The following is a 21255-nucleotide window of genomic DNA, read 5'->3' on the forward strand; positions in this document are numbered from 1 at the left end:
CCGCCTGAATTCTTTTTGTGTCTCTCTTCTCCCTTTTCCAAACGAACAAAGGACTAACCGCCTAAATTCTTCTGTGTCTCCTTTCTCCCATGTCAAAGAATTCAAAACGATACAGTTTGAGAATTCTTTTGATTCTTCCCATTCCCTTATACAAAAGTGTTCAAAGGACTAACCGCCTGAGAATTCTTTTGTATCCCCATTCACAAAGAATCAAAGGTTTAACCGCCTGAGATCTTTGTCTTAACACATTGGAGGGTACATCCTTTCTAGTACAAGTAGAGTGTACATCTACTTGGGTTTGACTGAGAACAAGAGAGGGTACATCTCTTGTGGATCAGTTCTAGTGGAGGGTACATCCACTAGGGTTTCAAAGAGAACAAGGGAGGGTACAACCCTTATGGATCTTTGCTTGTAAAAGGATTTTTACAAGGTTGAAAGAAATCTCAAGGATCGCAGGTCGCTTGGGGACTGGATGTAGGCACGGGTTGTTGCCGAACCAGTATAAAAACTCTTGTGTGTTTGTCTCCTTCTTCCCTACTCTTTTACTTTCCACTGTGCATTTTAATTTCCGCTTTTACTTTTGGTTAAGTTTCTCTTCTACTTCTTATTAACATAGTAAAAGCCTTAGAAGAGTAAATTTTTAATTAGTAAAGGTTTAGGAATAATTAATTCAACCCCCCCCCCCTTCTTAATTATTCTGAGGCCACTTGATCCAACAGGATTAAGTCTATTTGGTGTTCTATTCCCCTAAGAGGAGGTAACCCAGTGGGTATCTCTTTGGGAAATACATCACCAAATTCTTGTAAGAGTTCTTGGACCTTTGGGGGAATGGTCTCAAGTGTGAGAATTGTGGCAGTGCTAAGGGAAGTCTCCCTTGAGAAGAGAAGGTAGAAAGATTGCTTGAGAAAAAAAGCTCTCTTAATATCTCCTTTTGATGCAAAATGACTCTCCTTCGTTACAACTTTCTTAGGGAACACCCTAAACTTATGGAATTACAGAACTATCTCTAATACAAAAACTAGTCTAGGTGCCCTAAAATACAAGGGCTGAAAAATCCTACATTACTAGGGTACCCTAAACTTGTGGGGTACCCTTCCTACACTATGGAGCCGTAAATACAAGGCCCAAAATAATGAAACCCTAATCTAATATGTACAAAGATAAGTGAGTTCATACTTAGCCCATAGGCCCAAAATCTATCCTAAGACTCATGAGAACCCTAGAGCCTTCTCCTACATCGCTGGTCCAATCTTCCTAGAGTCTCCTAGCCATGGCTCTGGTGATGGGTCCCCTTCTTGGGAGGATTGCATCACCTTACCTGACACACCAAAGACATGTCCATCATAGACAGCTTGATAGAAGCAGCCCAGACAACACATGTCCAAGCTCGAGGGGCTTGACAAGCCACGTCGACCTGCAATTCTTTTATACCCATTGAGGTTATCACACCTGACATCAGACAACACTTGTCCATGCTTGGGGGCTTGACAAGCTCGTCACCCTCTACTTGTCAAGACTACTACACCAGACATCAGACATACTCCCTCAACACGGGACAATTTCTTTTAGCACTGAACAACCTCTTTCACTCACAAGCTGGCTCAGAGCTTGAGGGGCTTATGTACTATTCAAAACCCACAAAATCTATGTGGCATCCTACTTGGCACGCAGAGACACGTGTCAATCCTACACATCAGCCCTGCTATAAGGGCGCGAATGCCTGGCCCTTAGCAACTGGGCTCCCCAATAGGTTATCTCTAACCTAACTAACATTCAAATGTATTTGAATATCTTATCTATTGATAGGTATTAAATTATCTATAATGCCACATATTATCTACAAGGTACGATTATCTATTACCTTTTACCTATAAGCAAATATTTATCCACAACATTATCTATAAGCTCCCGGCTATTATCTACAAGGCTACAACAGTCCCTACAAATAAGGACCAACAACCACACTCAACTAGTAAAAATTCAGGTTCCATCGAGCCCCTCTACACGACTTGCTCACACACTCAACACACAGTAACAAGCCTGTGCCCCCCTCTCTCTGTCGCTCATACGATCTTTACTTAAGCATATACCTGCGTTACTTTTCTCACTCATATTCTTACTTGAGCGTCAGAGTCCTGTCAAAGGCACCTCTCCAAGCTGACGTGTGAAGGTTGGGACCCCACTCAACCACGTCCACCCTGATGTGTCACGATTCCAGATTTTGGTAACAACACTATCTATACACAATCCAATAAGTCATTTCCTACTAATTCAGTAGCAAAATATAATTGTTCATCAATACGAAGATATTTGAGCATCTACTTTGTTATTTTAGAGGTTATTTGTTAAATCTTCATAATGACATGTCATACTTTTACATGAGGAGATACAACAATTCTATGGCAATATGTGAATAAGCCAAAATAAGCACTACAACTAATCATGCAGAAATTTTAACTCAACACGAGGAAAAATGGCATTGACGATCACATATAAAGAGATTGTTACAAGTATTGCTCAATTGAAAGAATGATACATCAAAGGAAATAGAACAAAGCATATTTTACCAAAGTTCTTTGTCACTCATGATCTCCAAAAGAATGGTGATATAAAAGTTAAACAAGTTCATTTGTGTGAGAATCTAGAAGATTTCTATACAAAGTCATTACCAAGGAAGCATTTTGAGCAACTAACTCCCAAGATTGGATTTCGTTGTCTTAAAGATGATTATCTGCTCAAGAGACATAAATAAATATGTTTTGCACTCTTTTTTCCTTTGTCATGGTTTTGTCCCATTTGATTTTCCTGACAAGATTTTTAATAAAGCGGATGATAACGTATTGAAGAATGATAAACTCTTTTTCCTTCACCAAGTTTTTATCCCACAAGGTTTTCTCTAGTAAGATTTCAACGAGACACATTCTTAGATAATAGACATTTAAGGAAAAGTGTCATGAATAATCTATTTGTGATTGTTCATATCTTTCCTTATCTTTTTATAATCTTCATTCCTAATTTATATTTATCTTTTATAATTTTTCCAATTATCTTTTGTACCTATAAATAAGTTAGTCCTATTAAAAAGAATAAATACAATTCTCATTCTCTTTAAACTCTTGTATTCTCTTCCTAGTTACTTTCTTGGTTTGAGTTATCTTTTATTTAACACAAATCAACATAAAAGAAACTAAAATGATTACTATTCTAGCACTTAGGTCAAGTTTATATAGAGAAGGCAATCTGCCAATTTAATGCCCAATGATAAAAAAGGCAATATAATTAATATTAATATTAATATCCATTAATAGTTATAAATAATATTAAATGGAGAAAAACTAAAAATTCTGTTATTTTTGTAACTATTTTTTGCTGAATGGATTTGGGAAAAAACATCCCAACTAAGAGATTAACGGCAACCTAGTTACAACTTATAAACGACAAAGGTTACTTATAAATATAAGGACATGAATGATAAGCTATTAATAGGAGTATATATATATATATATATATATATATATATATATATATATATATATATATATAAGGGAGAAAAACCTAAAAAATTAACCCAATTAGTAATAAATAAATGGAGAAAAATTTTCTCAAAAAAAAAAAACGGAGAAAAAATAAAAGTCAGATCATCAAATATAAAATGACATAGCAAATCCCTTAAAAATGAAAATACAATTTTTTTAAATATTTATAAGAAAGTAAAAATAAAATATTTTAAAATATAATTTTTAATGTTATTAATATATTTGTACAGTAATTATAATAATTAACCTTTTAATTAATTATTTAACGATAATTGTCCTTAAAATAATAGTTAAAAACATAATTTTGAAAATAATATATATATATATATATATATATATATATATATATATAAAGTGATTATAGATTTATTTTGCTAAATTATATTTTTATTTATTAGTTTTTACTTATTCCATTTAATAAAAATATAAAAGACAATAATTATAAACATAGTCAAATATTGAAAAAAATATAATTTCTATTAAATCAAATTTTTAGGTTCCTTTTTTAATAATCATATTTATGTCTTATATAAAAAGAAGACACCTAACGGTATTTTTTATTTTCCTCAGTTTCAAAAGTAATAGTGTTTTTTTACAGTTCTATATTATTATTATTATTATTATAACATTCAAATTATTATTATGTGTACTTTTTAAATATATGTATGTATATTAATTTTTTTTATCCTTAATTAAGAATTTAAATAAAATATCAATTTTTTTTAAAATGTGACCAATTTAGTTCTTTATTAATGTTAAATTTGATGAAAATCAATCAACGATTATTGTTAATTTCAATTTTTGATCAATTGTTAATATTAGTCCAAGTGAATAGATATAGAATCAACCGTAGAATTTGAATGGCTCTAAAAAGTTCAAGTAAATTTTACATATATAGAGAAAATTTATCATATAATATCATAGAAAAATGAAAAAAAAAAAGAAATATATTAGTAAAATATTTTAAATAATAAAGTGTTTTAAAATAAAGGCCTCATGCCGCAGGCCGCATCTGCTTAATTTTCTCTAATGATCTGCAAACGTTCCTTAAAAAATGCACTTTAAACTCACATGCGTAACCAGTGCACCCGATCGAGTTCCATTCCCGTAAGTAAGAACACCTCTAAAACACATTCTTTTCATCTTAGGTACAAAGCAGCAGCAACAATGCGTAAGGACAACATGCATGCACCCTTCATGATCCTAATATATACCCAAAATGCGTCCTTCTTTTCGTTACCCATGACATGACATTACAATTTTATATATAAAGCCCCCTCCATACCAAACTAACCACCCCAAAAAACTCAATATCCACAAGAAAAAAAAATCTATATATAAAAAATAAATTAAAATGACAAGGATGTTCAATACCAACCTTGTGATGATTTTGGCCATCATCGGAATCCTAGTGTTTTCTAGTGCCAACAATGTTGTTGTGGGGCAGTGTCCAGGCATGGAGGGCCTCATAACCCAATGTTCGGAGTATGTTGAGAAGTCTGGCCCTGAGATGAGTCCATCGCCACAGTGCTGCCACGAGATCGAGAACGCGGACACTCCATGTCTGTGTCAGCACTTCAACAAGGCAATCCTGCAGTTTATTGACATTCAGAAGGTCATTTATGTTGCCAGGTCGTGTGGAAAGCCAATACCCTCTGGAACCACTTGTGGAGGTATATACTATATGGAAAAAAGATTTAATCAAACCAATTTTGTGTGCTAATCTCAGCTTTATATATATACAACAACTTTATCTTCTTGTTTGTTTTGCAGGTGTTACGGTGTCATGATCAAATGGAGGAAAATTACTTTAACTTTATGCTGGCTCTTAAGAACCTTAGATGCTTTGACTATATATAGAATAAATAAGTTGGTGTATCAAATTTGATCTTATGACCAATAGAAAAATGGTTACTGGAGTATTAGTTGTTTTAAGTGATATTGACTAGCTACATATAGCAGTATTCTGTCAATATAAAGAAAAAGAAGCTATATAGCAATAATATTTCTATATAGCTTCTTTTTCTTAAGAAAATGGGTGGTTCTGTTAACGTAGTCAATATTCGACAGTGAACACTAAAAGTCAGCATTGATATTCGTATATATACAATACCTTTTACGCAAAATTGGCATGACATTTAAGTTATTAGCTTATAACTTATTTAATTAGTTTATAATTTTATTTGATTAAACTTTATTATTAAAAATTACCAATTTACAATAATTTTATTCTTTATTAATAAGCAGATTTTAGTTTAATAAAGTTAATTAATATTATGTAAAAAATATAATACTATCACCCGTGCAAGTAATTAATTACTACTATTTGCTTTTCTAATCCGTTTATAGAAAAAAATCAAGGAAATAAAAATCTAAGTCAATTTATTTTTTCCTAAATGCATGAACATTTAGATCAATATCAAATTGTCGATATTAATAATACCTTATTATTTTGATGAATAATTTTTTCTATCCTTTATGTATTAGTATTTTTTTTTTTAGTGCTTTAAGTTTTAAAAGTCATATTTTGATTCTTTATGCTTAAAAAAAGATTTATTTTAGTCTTTTCTATAGTTTTTGGTTAAAAATATCAATGTATGTTTATGTTTTAAAATTTAAAATAATTAATTTTAAAAATCATTGTTATCTTTTAATAATAGATAAAAGGATACCACTTTTTGGTATTCATTTTTTTATCTCTCTTTTTCCCATTTTATCCTTCGAAAACACACTCAACAACCTTTTCATAATTAAACCAAAATAAAAATAAGCCACCTTTTCATAATTAAACCAAAATAAAAATGAGCCATGTACAAATGAGGGGATATAAAATTTTGAACAAATTTTGGTTTACATGTTCATTTTATTATTTTACCACTCAACTAAGACTAACCACTTAATGTTGCAACACCCACTAACCACTCTTCACTTTTTTCTGTTACACGTTTATCTAAACAAATAATATCTAAACATGAAATCAATTTTGTTTTTTCTAAAATATAATTTTGTTTATATTGTTTCTATGTAGTCTTAGATTTGTATGAATTAACTACTATTAATACGCATAATTTGATAGTTGTAAATTTGTTTTTTATTTTCTTTTCATATCTTTTAAAATTTTTCTTTTATTCCTTCTTTATTATAAACAATTGTTACCATATTCATAGTTGTCAATGAGGACTGTATTGGATAAAGTAGATTTTTTAATCTTTTTAAACATTGACATAGTAAATTAAGTATTGTTATTTAGAAAGAATAATATCTTTTTAAATTTAATATTTCATACTATCTCAATATTTTCTTAACTTTTTCTTAAATAAATCATTTTATTCTTAAATATTATCATTTTTTATTAGCGGCAGTAAAATACACAAAAATTGAAAATTTAGGTTGTAAAATTTGTGAAAATAAAAATTAGATAATAAAATTTACAAAATAATAAAAGTTAAATGATGAATTAAGTCTAAAAGAATCACACTCATCATTATTAAGACTTTCGAAACACAATTTAAAATATAAAGAAAATGTTTAATCAATATCAAATTAAAAAAATACACTAAAGAATAATCAAACAAAAGATCAAATTAAAAAATACCCTAAGGATTCATTTGAAAAAAGTGAAAATGAAAGAAAAGAAAATTAAAAAAAGGAAACATGATATCTTTTTCTTTATTTAGTTAAAGAAAAAATGAAAAAAGAATCTGAAAAAAAGTTCACTTCAAAGAATAAAAATTTAAATATTTCTTTTCTTTTACTCTTCTTCCCATTTAAATTTCAAACAAATTTTCTCTCTGCCAAAACACACACGGTGAACGATCAAACAAAAATTCAAACCCCTAGTCCCAAACGTGATCACAACTTGACTCAGTGCAATTTATTTTTTAAATATTGATTACCGTGCAACCGTCCAGAGACAAATTTTCCCAAAGCCACCCTTATCCTGTTATAGCCTATAATGTTACGTGTCATCGTTGACCATTATCTAAAAATATCTCATCCACCTGTTTCTTTTTCAACTGTTTGATCAATCGTTTATCTCTCCACCGTCGATCACTCTTGTCATTACCACGTGTGACGCCCACTTGATTAAAAGACCCGTTCCTAACATAGCTTCGGGAGTCCCGAAGCTGGAGGCTGCTGTCCCTTTCCTTTCACCACTTTTTTTCCATTACGTTATTTATTTGCCTCTGTCTCTCATTCCCTCACTCACTCATTCACTCTACAATTGTGATCTTCACAAATCAACAACGTCTCTCTCTGTTACTCTGAAAGTAGGTGACCATGGAGCATCATCTTCATATGTGTGCCATGATCATTTTGATGGGTGCAATTTTCTTGTTCAGTTTTGATCCTGTGCCTTATTTTTTTGTGGAGTTTATTATTATTATTATTATTATTATTATTATTGTTATTATTATTATTATTACAAGTGCTAGTATGTTGATCTCATTCTTGGTAGTTAGATCGTGTTTTTTGTACGGATATTGATATAAAGATTGGGTTTTCTGTCTTTCTTTCGGGGTCTTACTTATTAGTTAGTGCAGCCACCTTATTTTTTTATATGATTGGAGCTCTAACCCATTTTTTAATGCTAATATAGTGATCCAATTGTGAGTAGTAGATTTTTTTTGTCTATGTGCGGATAGTACTTAAAGATTGTATTTTTTTTTCTTTTTTTTTCTTACTGGGTCTGACTCTGATTCAGTTAGTGATTTAGTGCAGCCACGTACTTTAAGTTTCTGATTTATTTAATTGTTTGATTTCTTTTTAGTGATCTTTGTTAGTGATAATTTTGCTATGCTGTTTTGGTTCTTTTGATTTCTCAGTTTGATTGAGTAGGCTTTAATGGGTTTGTTTTTCTTGTGATGGTTGTTTCTTTAATCAAGAAGGTGGTGTTGTTGCTATTTACTAAACCATGAGTGGATCATGTATTTGTTAGCTTAATTGAATGCATCTCTTATTCTGGATGTTCACTGGGTTGATTTGATTCTGGGATCTGTTTGTTATTCCATTTCTCGTACAAATTCCTAGCACTAAAGATATTCCCTGCAGACTATCTTTTTTAGGAATCTAACAAAAGGTGAAAGGTTTTTTCTTTGTTTTTCTTAGAGGGTTGAGATTAATGCTTTTTTGTGGTTGATGTAAGCATGTCTGTTTCTTAAGAGTCTGACATAGATGCATAGATTCAAAAGCCAGCGATCTACTATAATGGTATAATAATTCAATTCTCTATGATTTTCTGTTGTGATTGGACTTTATTGCTTGGACCACTTTGAATCCCTAATTACCTGTCTGTATTTTTTAAAAAAAGAAAAGAAAAAAAGTAGTTTTTATAATAAAAAAATCATGTCTTAAAATTTTCATAGTTGAAAAAAGCGAAAACTTTGATGTTTTAGTGTTTTTTTTTTTTTTAATTTGGAAATAGTAATTTATGAAAATAATTCCAAAAGAATGTTAAAATGTTATTGCTATTGATATGGTGGGTAGTCTTCAATGTTAAATTAAAATTTTCTAATACATGACATCATGTAAATTGATATTTTGTTTTCTTGTATTGTGTAGATTGACTTCAAGTTAGTATAACTGGCTGTCAAGTTGTAATGGCATTGGTCTCTGGAAGAAGTTCTGCACTGAACCCAAATGCACCTCTATTCATACCTGCTGCTCTTCGGCAGGTGGAGGATTTTTCACCTCAATGGTGGGATCTTGTGAAATCTTCAACATGGTTTCGTGATTATTGGTTGAGCCAACATAAGGAGGAAGAATTTGAAGTTGCCAATGACTCTAGTAATGATGATATTGAGAATATGCTCTCAGAAACTTTTGATCTAGGCATGGAAGAAGACTTCAATGTTCTAGAGAACGAGTTTGAGCAGTTGGTGATGTCCTCTGAAGCTCTAGATCATTCTGATCCTAATGCTGGAAAAGTGTCTCCTCAGGGTATGCATTGAAGCTAAAGCTAAATATCTAATTGATACTGTTACTGTTTATATATTTTCTTATTTGCTAGTATAATTACATGACTTCAGTTTTGTTTCGAATGCTATTTGAAAAGTTTGTTTGTTTCAATTATGTTTTATGCTCGTATTGAGTGTCTTTCACTAGTTTATAAGATTGTGGTTGTGGAAAATAAACCTTTAACTTAAATGTAGAGCATAGCATTCATGTTGTATATGAATTACTTAACATGAATTGCTGCAATTGAATGGATCTTTTCCTTTTCAATGTTACATCTTTCAGCTGGTACCTAGTAGTTACCATAAGATAGAATAACTACAATGTCTAAGTTGATTTGTTTCTTAATCAGGTCTTAACAAAGATGTTAAAGCTATTCTTATTAACTTGACACCAAAATCACCAAGGGAAAGGGGTCCCAAGTCCCTGTCTGGGCTTGCAAAGCACCTCGAGAAGCCAGCACAGCATGTGAATGCGAAGTGTGTCTCTCTCCGAATTCACCAACCTCGTTGAGGAAAACATTTGAAGCTCATAGTGATAGCTTGCTAGAGCTGCAAGTTGCTGACTAGAGCATGAGATCTGTTGAAAGAATTTTTGTATATAGAGGGTGCAATGTTCTTGTATTTTTCTTGTTTATGGTCTTGTATATTTTGATGGAGCCCTCGGAACTGTAGGTAGGTAAGACTTTAATTCTGACCAGCCAAAATTCGGGTATGTCTATGGTTGATGAACTTAAATCTCTTTTTTAAATAAATGTTACATGGCATGGAAGTGTGTGGATGTAAGTTTTAGGTGTCTTTAGTTTAATGTGGCAATTGGAGTATACTTTTCAAGCCTTGTGATTTGCATTTAGAGTGATAATGATATTGTAGCTGCTTTTTTCTTGTACAAACACCTATCCATTGTGTGGCCAAGCCAAATTCAGTAACAATTTCCCTACTTTTAAAAATGGAACAATGATATTGTAACGCATTTGTGCGCCTCATGCCATGCCAATTTGTGTCAGATATGTGGTTTGGATGTGCTTCATGTAATGAAAAGAGTATGCTGCAACTTGTTATGTGAAAATGTGATATAATAAAAAGTATGTGGATAGTTGAGAAACACGTATGGTGCTGGGGGATTATGGAACATTGTGGTTAGTTACTTAGGGCAGAGAGCATTTGTGCCTCTTATTAGAGTAGTGTGGCGTCTCTAAATAATGTCTGGTTTAATAGGAATAGTTTAAATAATAGAAACCATGGAAAAAAAAATTTTCTTTTCTTTTCTCTCTCTTTTCACGGTAATTAAATTCAGAAGAAAAATTATCACTAGAGTCTTGAATGGTCAGTTCACAACTCTATTCGGAGTCATTTCTTTCTGATCACTCATAACCTCTAAACTATTTTGCTTTTTCAAAAAGAAAAGTATACCAGCCATCATTTTAAGACGTCACGTGAGAAATAATAAAATGCGGTCGATAAACTCTTTTCAATAAAGTTTGTTAACACTTCCTTTTCAAATAAAAAGATTAAACATAATTACATTCATCATCTAAAACTGTCCAAAACATGGGAGTTTGCAAAATACATAGTGACATCCAGAGCAAAGATATCAACTGTGGTGGCTTCAGTCACATATATACAATCATCAAAATTTCTATACAATAGGTCTACCCACCCAAAAATCAAAAGAGAAAACCTAGCAGTCTGAACTAGATACACCCACCCACAAAAAGTATGTAAACCTAGTCTAAGGAGCCATCTGCTATGATGAAGAGTCTTCACTATTGGCTGTCCCTCCAGGGCCGCTCTCCTCTGTAGAGTTTGCCTCAGATGCTGACATGATATCCTCTAGAGAATCCACATCAGGGAGTGGGTCCTCATCATCCTCTGGAAAATTAAGAGCATCTACAACAGGCTCAGGAGGTAACTCCTCTGGGTCCTCTTCAGGATCTTCTTCAGCGGATGACACCTCTATCACTTGGACTGGCTCCACTAGTCGATATGGAGTAGGTGTAGGTAGTATCCACTCCACAGGCTGCTGAAGCGTGCGTGCGGGTTCCTCTAGATGTACCAATGAAGTAGCAGTGAGTCGAATCGTGCCACGAAATCGGCACCTCTCATTGCCTTCGAGGGTCTCCCAAACTCCCTCTAGGCACTCCATCACCACGCGATCATGGATTAACTGCGCTGCCATCGCGATCTACAAGAAATAAAAGAAAGAGGGTAGACTCTTTCACAAGAAATCTAACTACAGGCAACAATACAATGTGTCTCATAACGGCTACGCATAGTCAAAATATCCTTCTCAAGGGATTTCCTCTCTGGTAATCGATTACCAAAGTATGTAATCGATTACCAGTGCCCAAACTCGAATTATACAGCTTTTGCACATGGAAACCTACAAATTACATTGTGTAATCGATTACACCTAAATGGCAATCGATTACCAGTGTCCTATCTCCCTGTGTAATCGATTACACCCAACTGGTAATCGATTACAGTGCCCTGTTACTCTGTGTAATCGATTACACACAATTGGTAATCGATTAGCAGAGACCATTTTTACATCCTGTCTCCATTTTTAAGCCTTGTAATCGATTACACACCCTTGGTAATTGATTACCAGAGGCCATATTCCAGATACCATTCAAAATTCTTAGCTGGCCAGCCGCCACACAAGCCTCCTTGCTTTGTGGTCTTTGTTCTTTTATTGGTTGACTGCCAAGAGCTCGCCTGTTTAGGTATGTCACAGGTTCTCATTGACTGACTATGCCCAGATTGGGTCGGGATTGGTCAAGCTTGGTTTTGGGCAATAGCACCCCACCTGGCGTCCCCAAGGTCTCCTGACCCCCGCGACATATCTCCAGGTACCACTCAATGGTCAACAAACAAAAGTAAGAAGACTGACTCTTCCACGCTTTCTCACATCAAGCTTGTTGGATTATGGGGTACCCGTCATATGTGGTACTAGGTGGCGATTGGGCGATGGCGCAAATCAACTCTCCCACTTCCACAAATCAAACATGAACCCACCATCCCCAGTTGCCCACCTTCAACTGAGCTCACGTACTCCTACGTAGCCCTTATCCTCGTTCCTCTCAGCACCGGGTCCCCATCAACCCTTCCAAGCTTCCATAATATCCAAGCAAATCAATTCCAACTATCATGAAACTTCCCTCAACCAAGAAAACAAAGTAGAGGCAGAAAAATCTGCCCAAAACACATTCACATATTACAGCTTTCCTTACTCAAATACCCCAGTAACATTCTCTTCGTTCCGATTCGTTAACCGTTGGATCGACTTGAAAATTTTAATGGAGGTTCCTAGTACATAAGTCTACATTTTGACCGTTGGGATCTGCTAGAAAATGTCTAGAACCCAATATGTACTACCTTTCCCATAATCAGCAATGCACAAGCCTTTTGTGCACATGTTGAAAAATTCTGCTACACAAATTTGACAGCTTTTTGCTGCACAATTTGGCAGATTTTGAAATCCATCTTACCCACATCCAATTTTGCTCAAATTGGATCCTACAAGTCCTAAATCATGTATAAATCATATTTAAACCAAAAACAAGCTTCAGGTCAAGGTAAATCCAAATCTAGGTATCCAAAACCCATCAATTGAGTGAATTTCCAAGGTTTCAGAAGTGAAAATGAGAATGGGGTAATTTTGGAGTAAACTCTCATCTCAAACAAGTCTATAACATTAATTTAGACTAGCTCAAACTGATTTTAAGGCGAAAACTCCGCCGATTCAAGTTTTGACCCCTCAACACTCAATTTACCCTAGAAATGACTATTGCTTTCACATTTATCACTCATTTTTCTCATTTGCTCTGCCCAAGCTTTCCTACAAGTCCTAATTGACATTTTAAACTAGGATCAACTCACTTTAGACTCCAATTTCCCCTAACCCCAAATTTAGCTTTTCAAACCCTCAAAATCTCACACTTTCCACTCACATCACTACCATTCTCACATTTCACCCTAGGTTAGCTCTCCCCATCATCTCTACCAGTTTTCTACCAACAATTTCAGCACACAAACATCACAAAGCATCATCATAAAACCCTAAAACAGAATGGGTAGCTTTACTCACATTAAACATGTTAAGTTTAGCATGCTTTCAACAAGTTCCTTCACAAATAACTACCATAAGGCATAAACCTAATAGAACTACCCATCATATCTCCCAAAAACCCAATACCCACGAATTTCATGTGAAAAGAAGTCCACCCATACCTGAAATTCGAAGTCCCACAACGTAGAGGTGCGCTTCACGACTCCGAAAATGGCTTCCTTTTGCAATTTGGAGTAGAAATGATGAGCAAAGTTTGGAGCTTTAATGGGCAACAATGGTGGAGGAGAAAGGGAGAAGAAAAGAAACGTGGGAGATGAGGAAAAAGCTTCTGAAAATATGCTGAGTGAAGAGAGAGAATGTGGCTTTTTAAGAAAAAAAATGATTTTCTTTTTCCTATTATTTTTTTTAAAGCACTTGCCACTTGTCCCATTTTGTGTGGAACAAAAAGGGGCCCACTTTTTCTCTTGATGTGACTTCATACTCAGCCACAAGGAGAGAAAAATTTCACCTTTTTAATGCTAAAATCCTGCCTCGGTTTGTGTGCCGCTTCTCTGTTTCCAGTCCCTCGCGTTTCTCTGCACCCGTCGGGGCCCATTTTCGAAAGTAGGCAATATATATATATCAAAACGCTCAGAATGAAACCCTGAGCGTGGTTCAGAGGTTGGTTTTGTTAAATTTTGAGTTGCACGTAAAACGATAATTTTTAGACTAATTAATTGAGAATTAATCTATAACTATCCAGTTATGGATTTCTTTTCGCTAATTAGTCTAACCCGCGTATCTTTCCCCCAATGTACATACTTACCAAGAATATACATATATATACACTGAATAATACATATATAATTATTTAAAATGTCACACTTACAAAATTCCGGGTAGAAATTCTAGGATGTCACAAGTAGTGCTCTAGGAAGAAGGAACTATTATTCATCTGCATTTTTCTTTCCATATTTCGTAATACATTACATTCTATCCGCATTATCTTCTATAATTTTTTGTTCTTGTTTGAGGTTTATAACAAATTGGTTCAACCTGTCGGATCTGTTTGAAACCATGAGACCTATTTCTTAATACACTCTATCGGTATTATTTTCTATTGTTTTTATTAATTTTCTATTCTTGCTTGAGGTTCCTAACAAATTAGTCTGACTTGTCGGATCTGTTTCAAATCGTGAGACCCATTTCTCAATACTCCATTGTTGTCGACAACGCTGTGGATGCCATCAAAGAAGATGGAAGCAAAGGTAGCAACGCTTAAGAGTGAAGTTGCAAGCCTTCGCAGTCTCCTGGTCACCATGCAATCAAAGGCTAAAGAGAATTAGGAGAAACTTCTCACCTTGCTTGAGGAGTGATTGTCATTGAACAAAGGGGAAAAGAAATATTAGTCATGAACATATCTACAAATGTGATTGTTGATGAATTTCACCAAGTAGTAAAGAAAGTAGAATTACCCCTGTTCAGTGGTGAAGACTCAATAGGATGGATTTCACGATCCGAGATATACTTCCAGATCCAAGAGACACATCCAGAGATTTGTGTGAGTTTTGGCACAATTGTGTATAGAAGGCTCGACATTTCATTTTTCAAGTTGTTACTGGACGATGAGATAGAACTCACGTGGGAGAAACTCAAAGTTGATTTGCTAGAGTGGTACGGGGGTGTCATACCCTAATTTCGTCCGGGGACTATCGTTTGTTGATCTTTTGATCCTTGCTAGTCGACTTACGGTGTTGAACGCCAGCTACAGTGCGAAGCAAATGATCATTCGATGTTTTGATCAAGAACGCGAAAAATACCAAAAGGGAGGGGCAAAAGGGGTCATTTCAGGGAGTTTTCTGGACCTTGACTCGCCCAGGCTAGCCTTTGGCTCGCTTGGGCCCCCAAATTGCTTAGGGGTGAAGGAACCAACTTGCCTGGGCGAGCCAGCTTACTTCATGATGAAGCATTAGCTTGCCCAGCCATGGTTCCAAAGGCCATTTTTTGCTATAAATAGGCGTGAGGGAGGCTGAGTAAAGGGTTCCAACATTCATCATTGAGAGATTTTGAGAGAAATAAGGAAGGAGAAGAAGAAAGAAGAGAAAACGAGGTCGAGGCGCTGTCAAATCGCGATTATAATCAACCTCTACATTGTTCTTCGTTTGTCATCTGGTTAGTGTTTGTTTTTAAGGATTTGGACACGATCTATGCACCCTTAGGGGTTCCCCTTGTTGTTTTGTGCATCTTCATCTCTGTGGCGTCCCTAAATAATGACTGGTTTAATAGTAATAAATTAAATAGCATAAACCATGGGAAATTTTTTTTTCTTTTTCTTTTTCGTACTATTATTCATTTCACAATAATTAAATTCAGAAGGAAACTTATCACTATAGAGTCCTGAATGGCCAGTTCAAAACTCTATTCGGATTCATTTCTTTCTGATCACTCATAACCTCCAAACTATTTTTTTTCTTCTTTCAAAAATATACCAGTCATCACTTTAGGTTGTCACGTGAAAGATAGTAAAATAAAATGCGGTCAATAACCTCTTTTCAAATAAAGTTTGTTAACACTTTCTTTTCAAATAACAAGATTAAACATAATTACATTCATCATCTAAAACTGTCCAAAATATGGGAGTTTGCAAAATACATAGTGACATCCAGAGCAAAGGTATCCACTGTGGTGGCTTTCGCCACATATATACAATCATCAAAATTTCTATACAATAGGTCTACCCAACCCAAAAATCAAAAGAGTAAACCTAGCAGTCCGAACTAGATACACCCACCCACAAAAAGTATGTAAACCTAGTCTAAGGAGCCGTCTGCTATGATGAAGAGTCTCTACTATTCGCTGTCCCTCCAGGGCTGCTCTCCTCCGTAGAGTCTGCCTCAGATGCTGACATGATATCCTCTAGAGAATCCACATCAGGGAGTGGGTCCTCATCATCCTCTGGAAAGTTAAGAGCATCCACAACAGGTAACTCCTATGGGTCCTCTTCAGGGTCTTCTTCAGAGGATGACACCTCTATCACTTGGACTGGCTCCACTAGTCGATATGGAGTAGGTGTAGGTAGTATCCACTCCACAGGTTGCTGAAGCGTGCATGCGGGTACCTCTGGATGTACCAGTGAAGTAGCAGTGAGTTGAATCGTGACACGGAATCGGCACCTCTCATTGCCTTCGAGGGTCTCCCAAACTCCCTCTAGGCACTCCATCACCACGCGATCATGGATTAACTGCGTTGCCATCGCGATCTACAAGAAATAAAAGAAAGAGGGTAGACTCTTTCACAAGAAATCTAACTACAGTCAACAATACAATGCGTCCCATAATGGTTACGCATAGTCAAAATATCCTTCTCAAGGGATTTCCTCTCTAGTAATCAATTACCAAAGTATGTAATCGATTACCAGTGCCCAAACTCGAGTTACACAGCTTCTGCACATGGAAACCTAAAATTTACACTGTGTAATCGATTACACATAACTGGTAATCGATTACCAGTGCCCTGTTACTCTGTGTAATCGATTACACAGTATTGGTAATCGATTACCAGAGGCCACCTTAACATTGTCCCCATTTTTAACCCTTGTAATCGATTACACAACCTTGGTAATCGATTACCAGAGGCCATCTTAACTTCCTGTCTCCATTTTTAAGCCTTGTAATCGATTACACACCCTTGGTAATCGATTACCAGAGGCCAATTTCCAGATACCACTCAAGATCCATAGCTGGCCAGCCGCCACAAGAGCCTCCTTGCTTTGTGGACTTTGTTCTTTTATCGGTTGACTGCTAGGAGCTCGCCTGTTTAGGTACATCACAGGTTCTCACTGACTGACTATGCCCGGGTTGGGTCGGGATTGGTCAAGCTTGGTTTTGGGCAATAGCACCCCACCTGACGTCCCCAAGGTCTCCTGACCCCCGCGACATATCTCCAGGTACCACTCAGTGGTCAACAAACAAAAGTAGGAAGACTGACTCTTCCACGCTTTCTCACTTCAAGCTTGTAGGATTACGGGGTACCCGTCATATGTGGTACTAGGTGGCGATCGGGCGATGGTGCAAATCAACTCTCCCACATCCACAAATCAAACATGAATCCACCATCCCCAGTTGCCCACCTTCAACTGAGCTCACGTACTCCTACGTAGCCCTTATCCTCGTTCCTCTCAGCACTGGGTCCCCATCAACCCCTCCAAGCTTCCACAATATCCAAGAAATTCAATTTCCAAATATCATGAACTACCCTAAACCAAGAAAACAGGGCAGAGGTAGAAAACTCTGCCCAAAACACATTCACATATTACAACTTTCCTTACTCAAATACCCCAGTAACATTCTCTTCGTTCTGGTTCGTTAACCATTGGATCGAATTGAAAGTTTTACTGGAGGTTCCTAGTACATAAATCTACATTTTGACCGTTGGGATCTGCTATAAAATATCTAGAACCCACTATGTACTACCTTTTCCATAACCAGCAATGCACAAGCATTTTTTGCACATGAACAAAATTCTGCTGCACAAAATTTGACAGCTTTTTGCTGCACAATTTGGCAGATTTCGAAATCCATCTTATCCACCTCCAATTTTGCTCAAATTGGATCCTACAAGTCATAAATCATGTATAAATCATATCTAAACCAAAAACAAGCTTCAGACCAAGGCAATTCAAAATCTAGGTATCTAAAACCCCTCAATTTAGTGGATTTTCAAGGTTTGAGAAGTGAAAATGAGAATGGGGTAATTTTGGAGTAAAATCTCATCTCAAACAAGTCTATAACATTAATTTAAACTTGCTCAAACTGGTTTTACGATGAAAGCTCCACCAATTCAAAATTTGACCCCTCAACACCCAATTGACCCTAGAAATGGCTCTTGCTTTCACCTTTGTCACTCATTTTTCTCATTTGCTCAGCCCAAGCTTTCCCACAAGTCCTAAATGACATTTTAAACTAGGATTAACTCACTTTAGCCTCCAATTATCACTAACCCCCAATTTAGCTTTTCAAACCCTCAAAATCTCACACTTTTCCACTCACATCACTACCATTCTCACATTTAACCCTAGGTTAACTCTCCCCATCATCTCTACCAGTTTTCTACCAACAATTTCAGCACACAAGCATCACAAAGCATTATTATAAAACCCTAAAATAGAATGGGTAAATTTGGCTCACATCAAACATGTCAAGTTTAGCATGCTTTCAACAAATTCCTTCACAAATAACTACCATAAGGCATTAACCTAGTAAAACTACCCATCATATCTCCCAAAAACCCAATACCCACGAAATTCATGTGAGAAGAAGTCTACCCTAACCTGAAATTCGAAGTCCCACAACGTAGAGGTGTGCTTCACGACTCTGAAAATGGCTTCCTTTTGTAATTTGGAGTAGAAATGGTGAGCAAAGTTTGGAGCTTTAATGGAGGCTTCAATGGAGAGGAAGAAGAAGAGAAAAGCAACGTGGGAGATGAGAAGAAGAGCTTCTGAATTTTTTTCTGCTGAGTGAAGAGAGAGAGAACATGGCTTTTTATTTTAAAAAGACTTCCTCTTTCCTTTTCCTAAAAGCTATGCCACATGTCTCCTTTTGAGTGGAGCAAAAAGGGGCCCACTTTTTCTCTTGATGTGACTCATACTCAGCCACAAGGAGAGAAAAATTTGACTTTTTGAATGTTAAAATCCTACCTCGGTTTGCGTGCCATTTCTTTGGTTTCAGTCCCTTGCGTTTCTCTGCATCCGTCGGGGCCCGTTTTCGAAAGTAAGCAATATATATATATATATATATATATATATATATATCAAAACGCTTAGAATGAAACCTTGAGCGTGGTTCAGAGGTTGATTTTGTTAAATTTTAAGTTGCACGCAAAACGATAATTTTTAGACTAATTAATTGAGGATTATTCTATAACTGTCATGTTATGGATTTCTCTTCGTTAATTAGCCTAACCCACGTATCTTTCCCCCAATGTACATGCTTCTACCAAGAATATATATATATACACTGAATAATACTCATATATATAATTATTCAAAATGTATCGTTTACAAAATTCCGGGTAGAAATTTCCAGGATGTCACAATCTCCTCCTTCTATCATCGGTAATCTCATTTTTTTTGGTAAAGTTCAATCTTAACCGATCGCTAGGGTTGTAAAGTTGTCTTAAAAGAGATTGAAAGTTAATAAACAAAACCAAGATAATACCAACTAACTTCTTTTTTTTATCAAATATCACTTGAGATTGTTTTAAGGTCCAACTCCTTAAAGATTCTCTTCACTTTTCAAATTTAAAAGATCGTTTCCTAGGTCCAATGCCTTAACAATTCTCTCTGCTTTTCATCAAACATCACTTGAGATCGTTTCAAGGTCCAACACCATAACGATTCTCTCCGCTTTTCAAATTTTAAAACATCATTTCAAGGTCCAACGCCTTAAATGGCTTTTTGTTCGCAATCAAAATAAATCTTTCAAAAAGCATAAAATCAATTTAACACACAAACTTTCGGACTTAAAGAACTACGTAGGTCTGAATTCCTCATCGCACCTGAGGATATGTAGGAGCAAGGGCAGTCCCCTTGTCGATCCCAAAAAGAAAAAAATATAAAAAAGGAAAAATACACAATTTTGAAGTCATGTTTTGCACACTCAATTAAAGGCTTCTGTCCTTTGTGACGGGCACGTGGGGTACTAATACCTTCCCCATCCTTAAACAATTCTCGAACCCTTCTTTTCAATATTCGTAGACCTCTTTTTAGTTTTTCTAACGTTTTCCTCGAATAAACGTTGGTGGCGACTCTCACGCGTTTTCCTTTTTGGAAGATGCTCCTTTGGCTTTTGGCCCACACTCCCGTCGTAGGGTAGGTTGTGACAGATGGCGACTCCACTGGGGACCGTTAGAGAGTTAGGCCATTCAATCAATGTGCAATGTTTTTATCGTGACTTCTTCTTTATTTATGTTCCCTTTTATCTTTTGTTTTGTCCATATTTGTATATAACCTTTGCTAGGTTGTTGTGTTTGGTGTGTGTTTGTCTATCTATTACATTCATAGTTAGAAATATTTTTTCTATGCACACATGGCACCTACATCTCGCACACACATTGAGATATTAGGCCCTATACCCAGGTCTGTGTGAGCCATAAGGAGTGGAGGTCGATCTGTGGTCATGTTGGGTCTCCGACTCGCTTGATAACAGTGAGGCCTCATCTAGAGTTTTTCTCTTTTAGTGATGCATTTTCGCTGATAGTTCCTATCGCCACAATGTATTACCTAAGAGGATGATATCTCTAGAAGCTAGTAAAGTTACATGAAACCACCCTTGGGAGTTGTCACTAGAAGGGGACTTTTGGATCCTTTCCATTAGGTTCCTAAATTAGGGGGCACATAGCAAACTCACTCTGGTTTGTTCGTTGATCGCATCATGCATCTCTTCATGGCATCGTAATGGACATATCATTCCTGTATTTATCATTTATCATATTCATGCATTGCATTTGCATAAGTCATTGCGTTATCATACATCTTCATTTAGCATGCTTTCATTCTGTCAATTGCATACATTCTATTTTTATCGTTCGCGTGTGATGTTCTCTCATGCATGATCCTGACACATAGTTGCTCATACCTTGCATTTTACTCTAAAAAAGAACAAAAAGAAATTCACAATGAAGCATGAAAGTTTACACCACATTCTTAGTTACATGA

General features: G+C 35.6%; 2 protein-coding genes across 3 annotated transcripts; both read left to right on the forward strand.

The window, feature by feature from the left end:
- The first annotated feature begins 4849 nt into the window (after positions 1–4849).
- On the forward strand, positions 4850–5490 carry LOC114408145 (putative lipid-transfer protein DIR1). The gene is made up of 2 exons (XM_028371244.1): positions 4850–5209; positions 5310–5490. Exons 1-2 carry the CDS (start codon positions 4891–4893, stop codon positions 5324–5326), a joined length of 336 nt encoding a protein of 111 aa, XP_028227045.1. The 5' UTR covers positions 4850–4890; the 3' UTR covers positions 5327–5490.
- A 2201-nt stretch (positions 5491–7691) lies between these two features.
- LOC114409533 (protein EARLY RESPONSIVE TO DEHYDRATION 15-like) lies at positions 7692–10448 on the forward strand. 2 transcript variants are annotated; one of them, XM_028373021.1, is made up of 3 exons: positions 7692–7860; positions 9099–9476; positions 9844–10262. In XM_028373021.1, exons 2-3 carry the CDS (start codon positions 9137–9139, stop codon positions 10002–10004), a joined length of 501 nt encoding a protein of 166 aa, XP_028228822.1. In that variant the 5' UTR covers positions 7692–7860; positions 9099–9136; the 3' UTR covers positions 10005–10262. The 2 variants fall into 2 exon arrangements, with proteins under 2 accessions (XP_028228822.1, XP_028228823.1); XM_028373022.1 differs by having other exon boundaries at positions 7741–7807; positions 9844–10448.
- The last annotated feature ends 10807 nt before the right edge of the window (positions 10449–21255 follow it).

The sequence above is a fragment of the Glycine soja genome, chromosome 4, assembly GCF_004193775.1.
Source record: "Glycine soja cultivar W05 chromosome 4, ASM419377v2, whole genome shotgun sequence".
NCBI lineage: Eukaryota > Viridiplantae > Streptophyta > Magnoliopsida > Fabales > Fabaceae > Glycine > Glycine soja.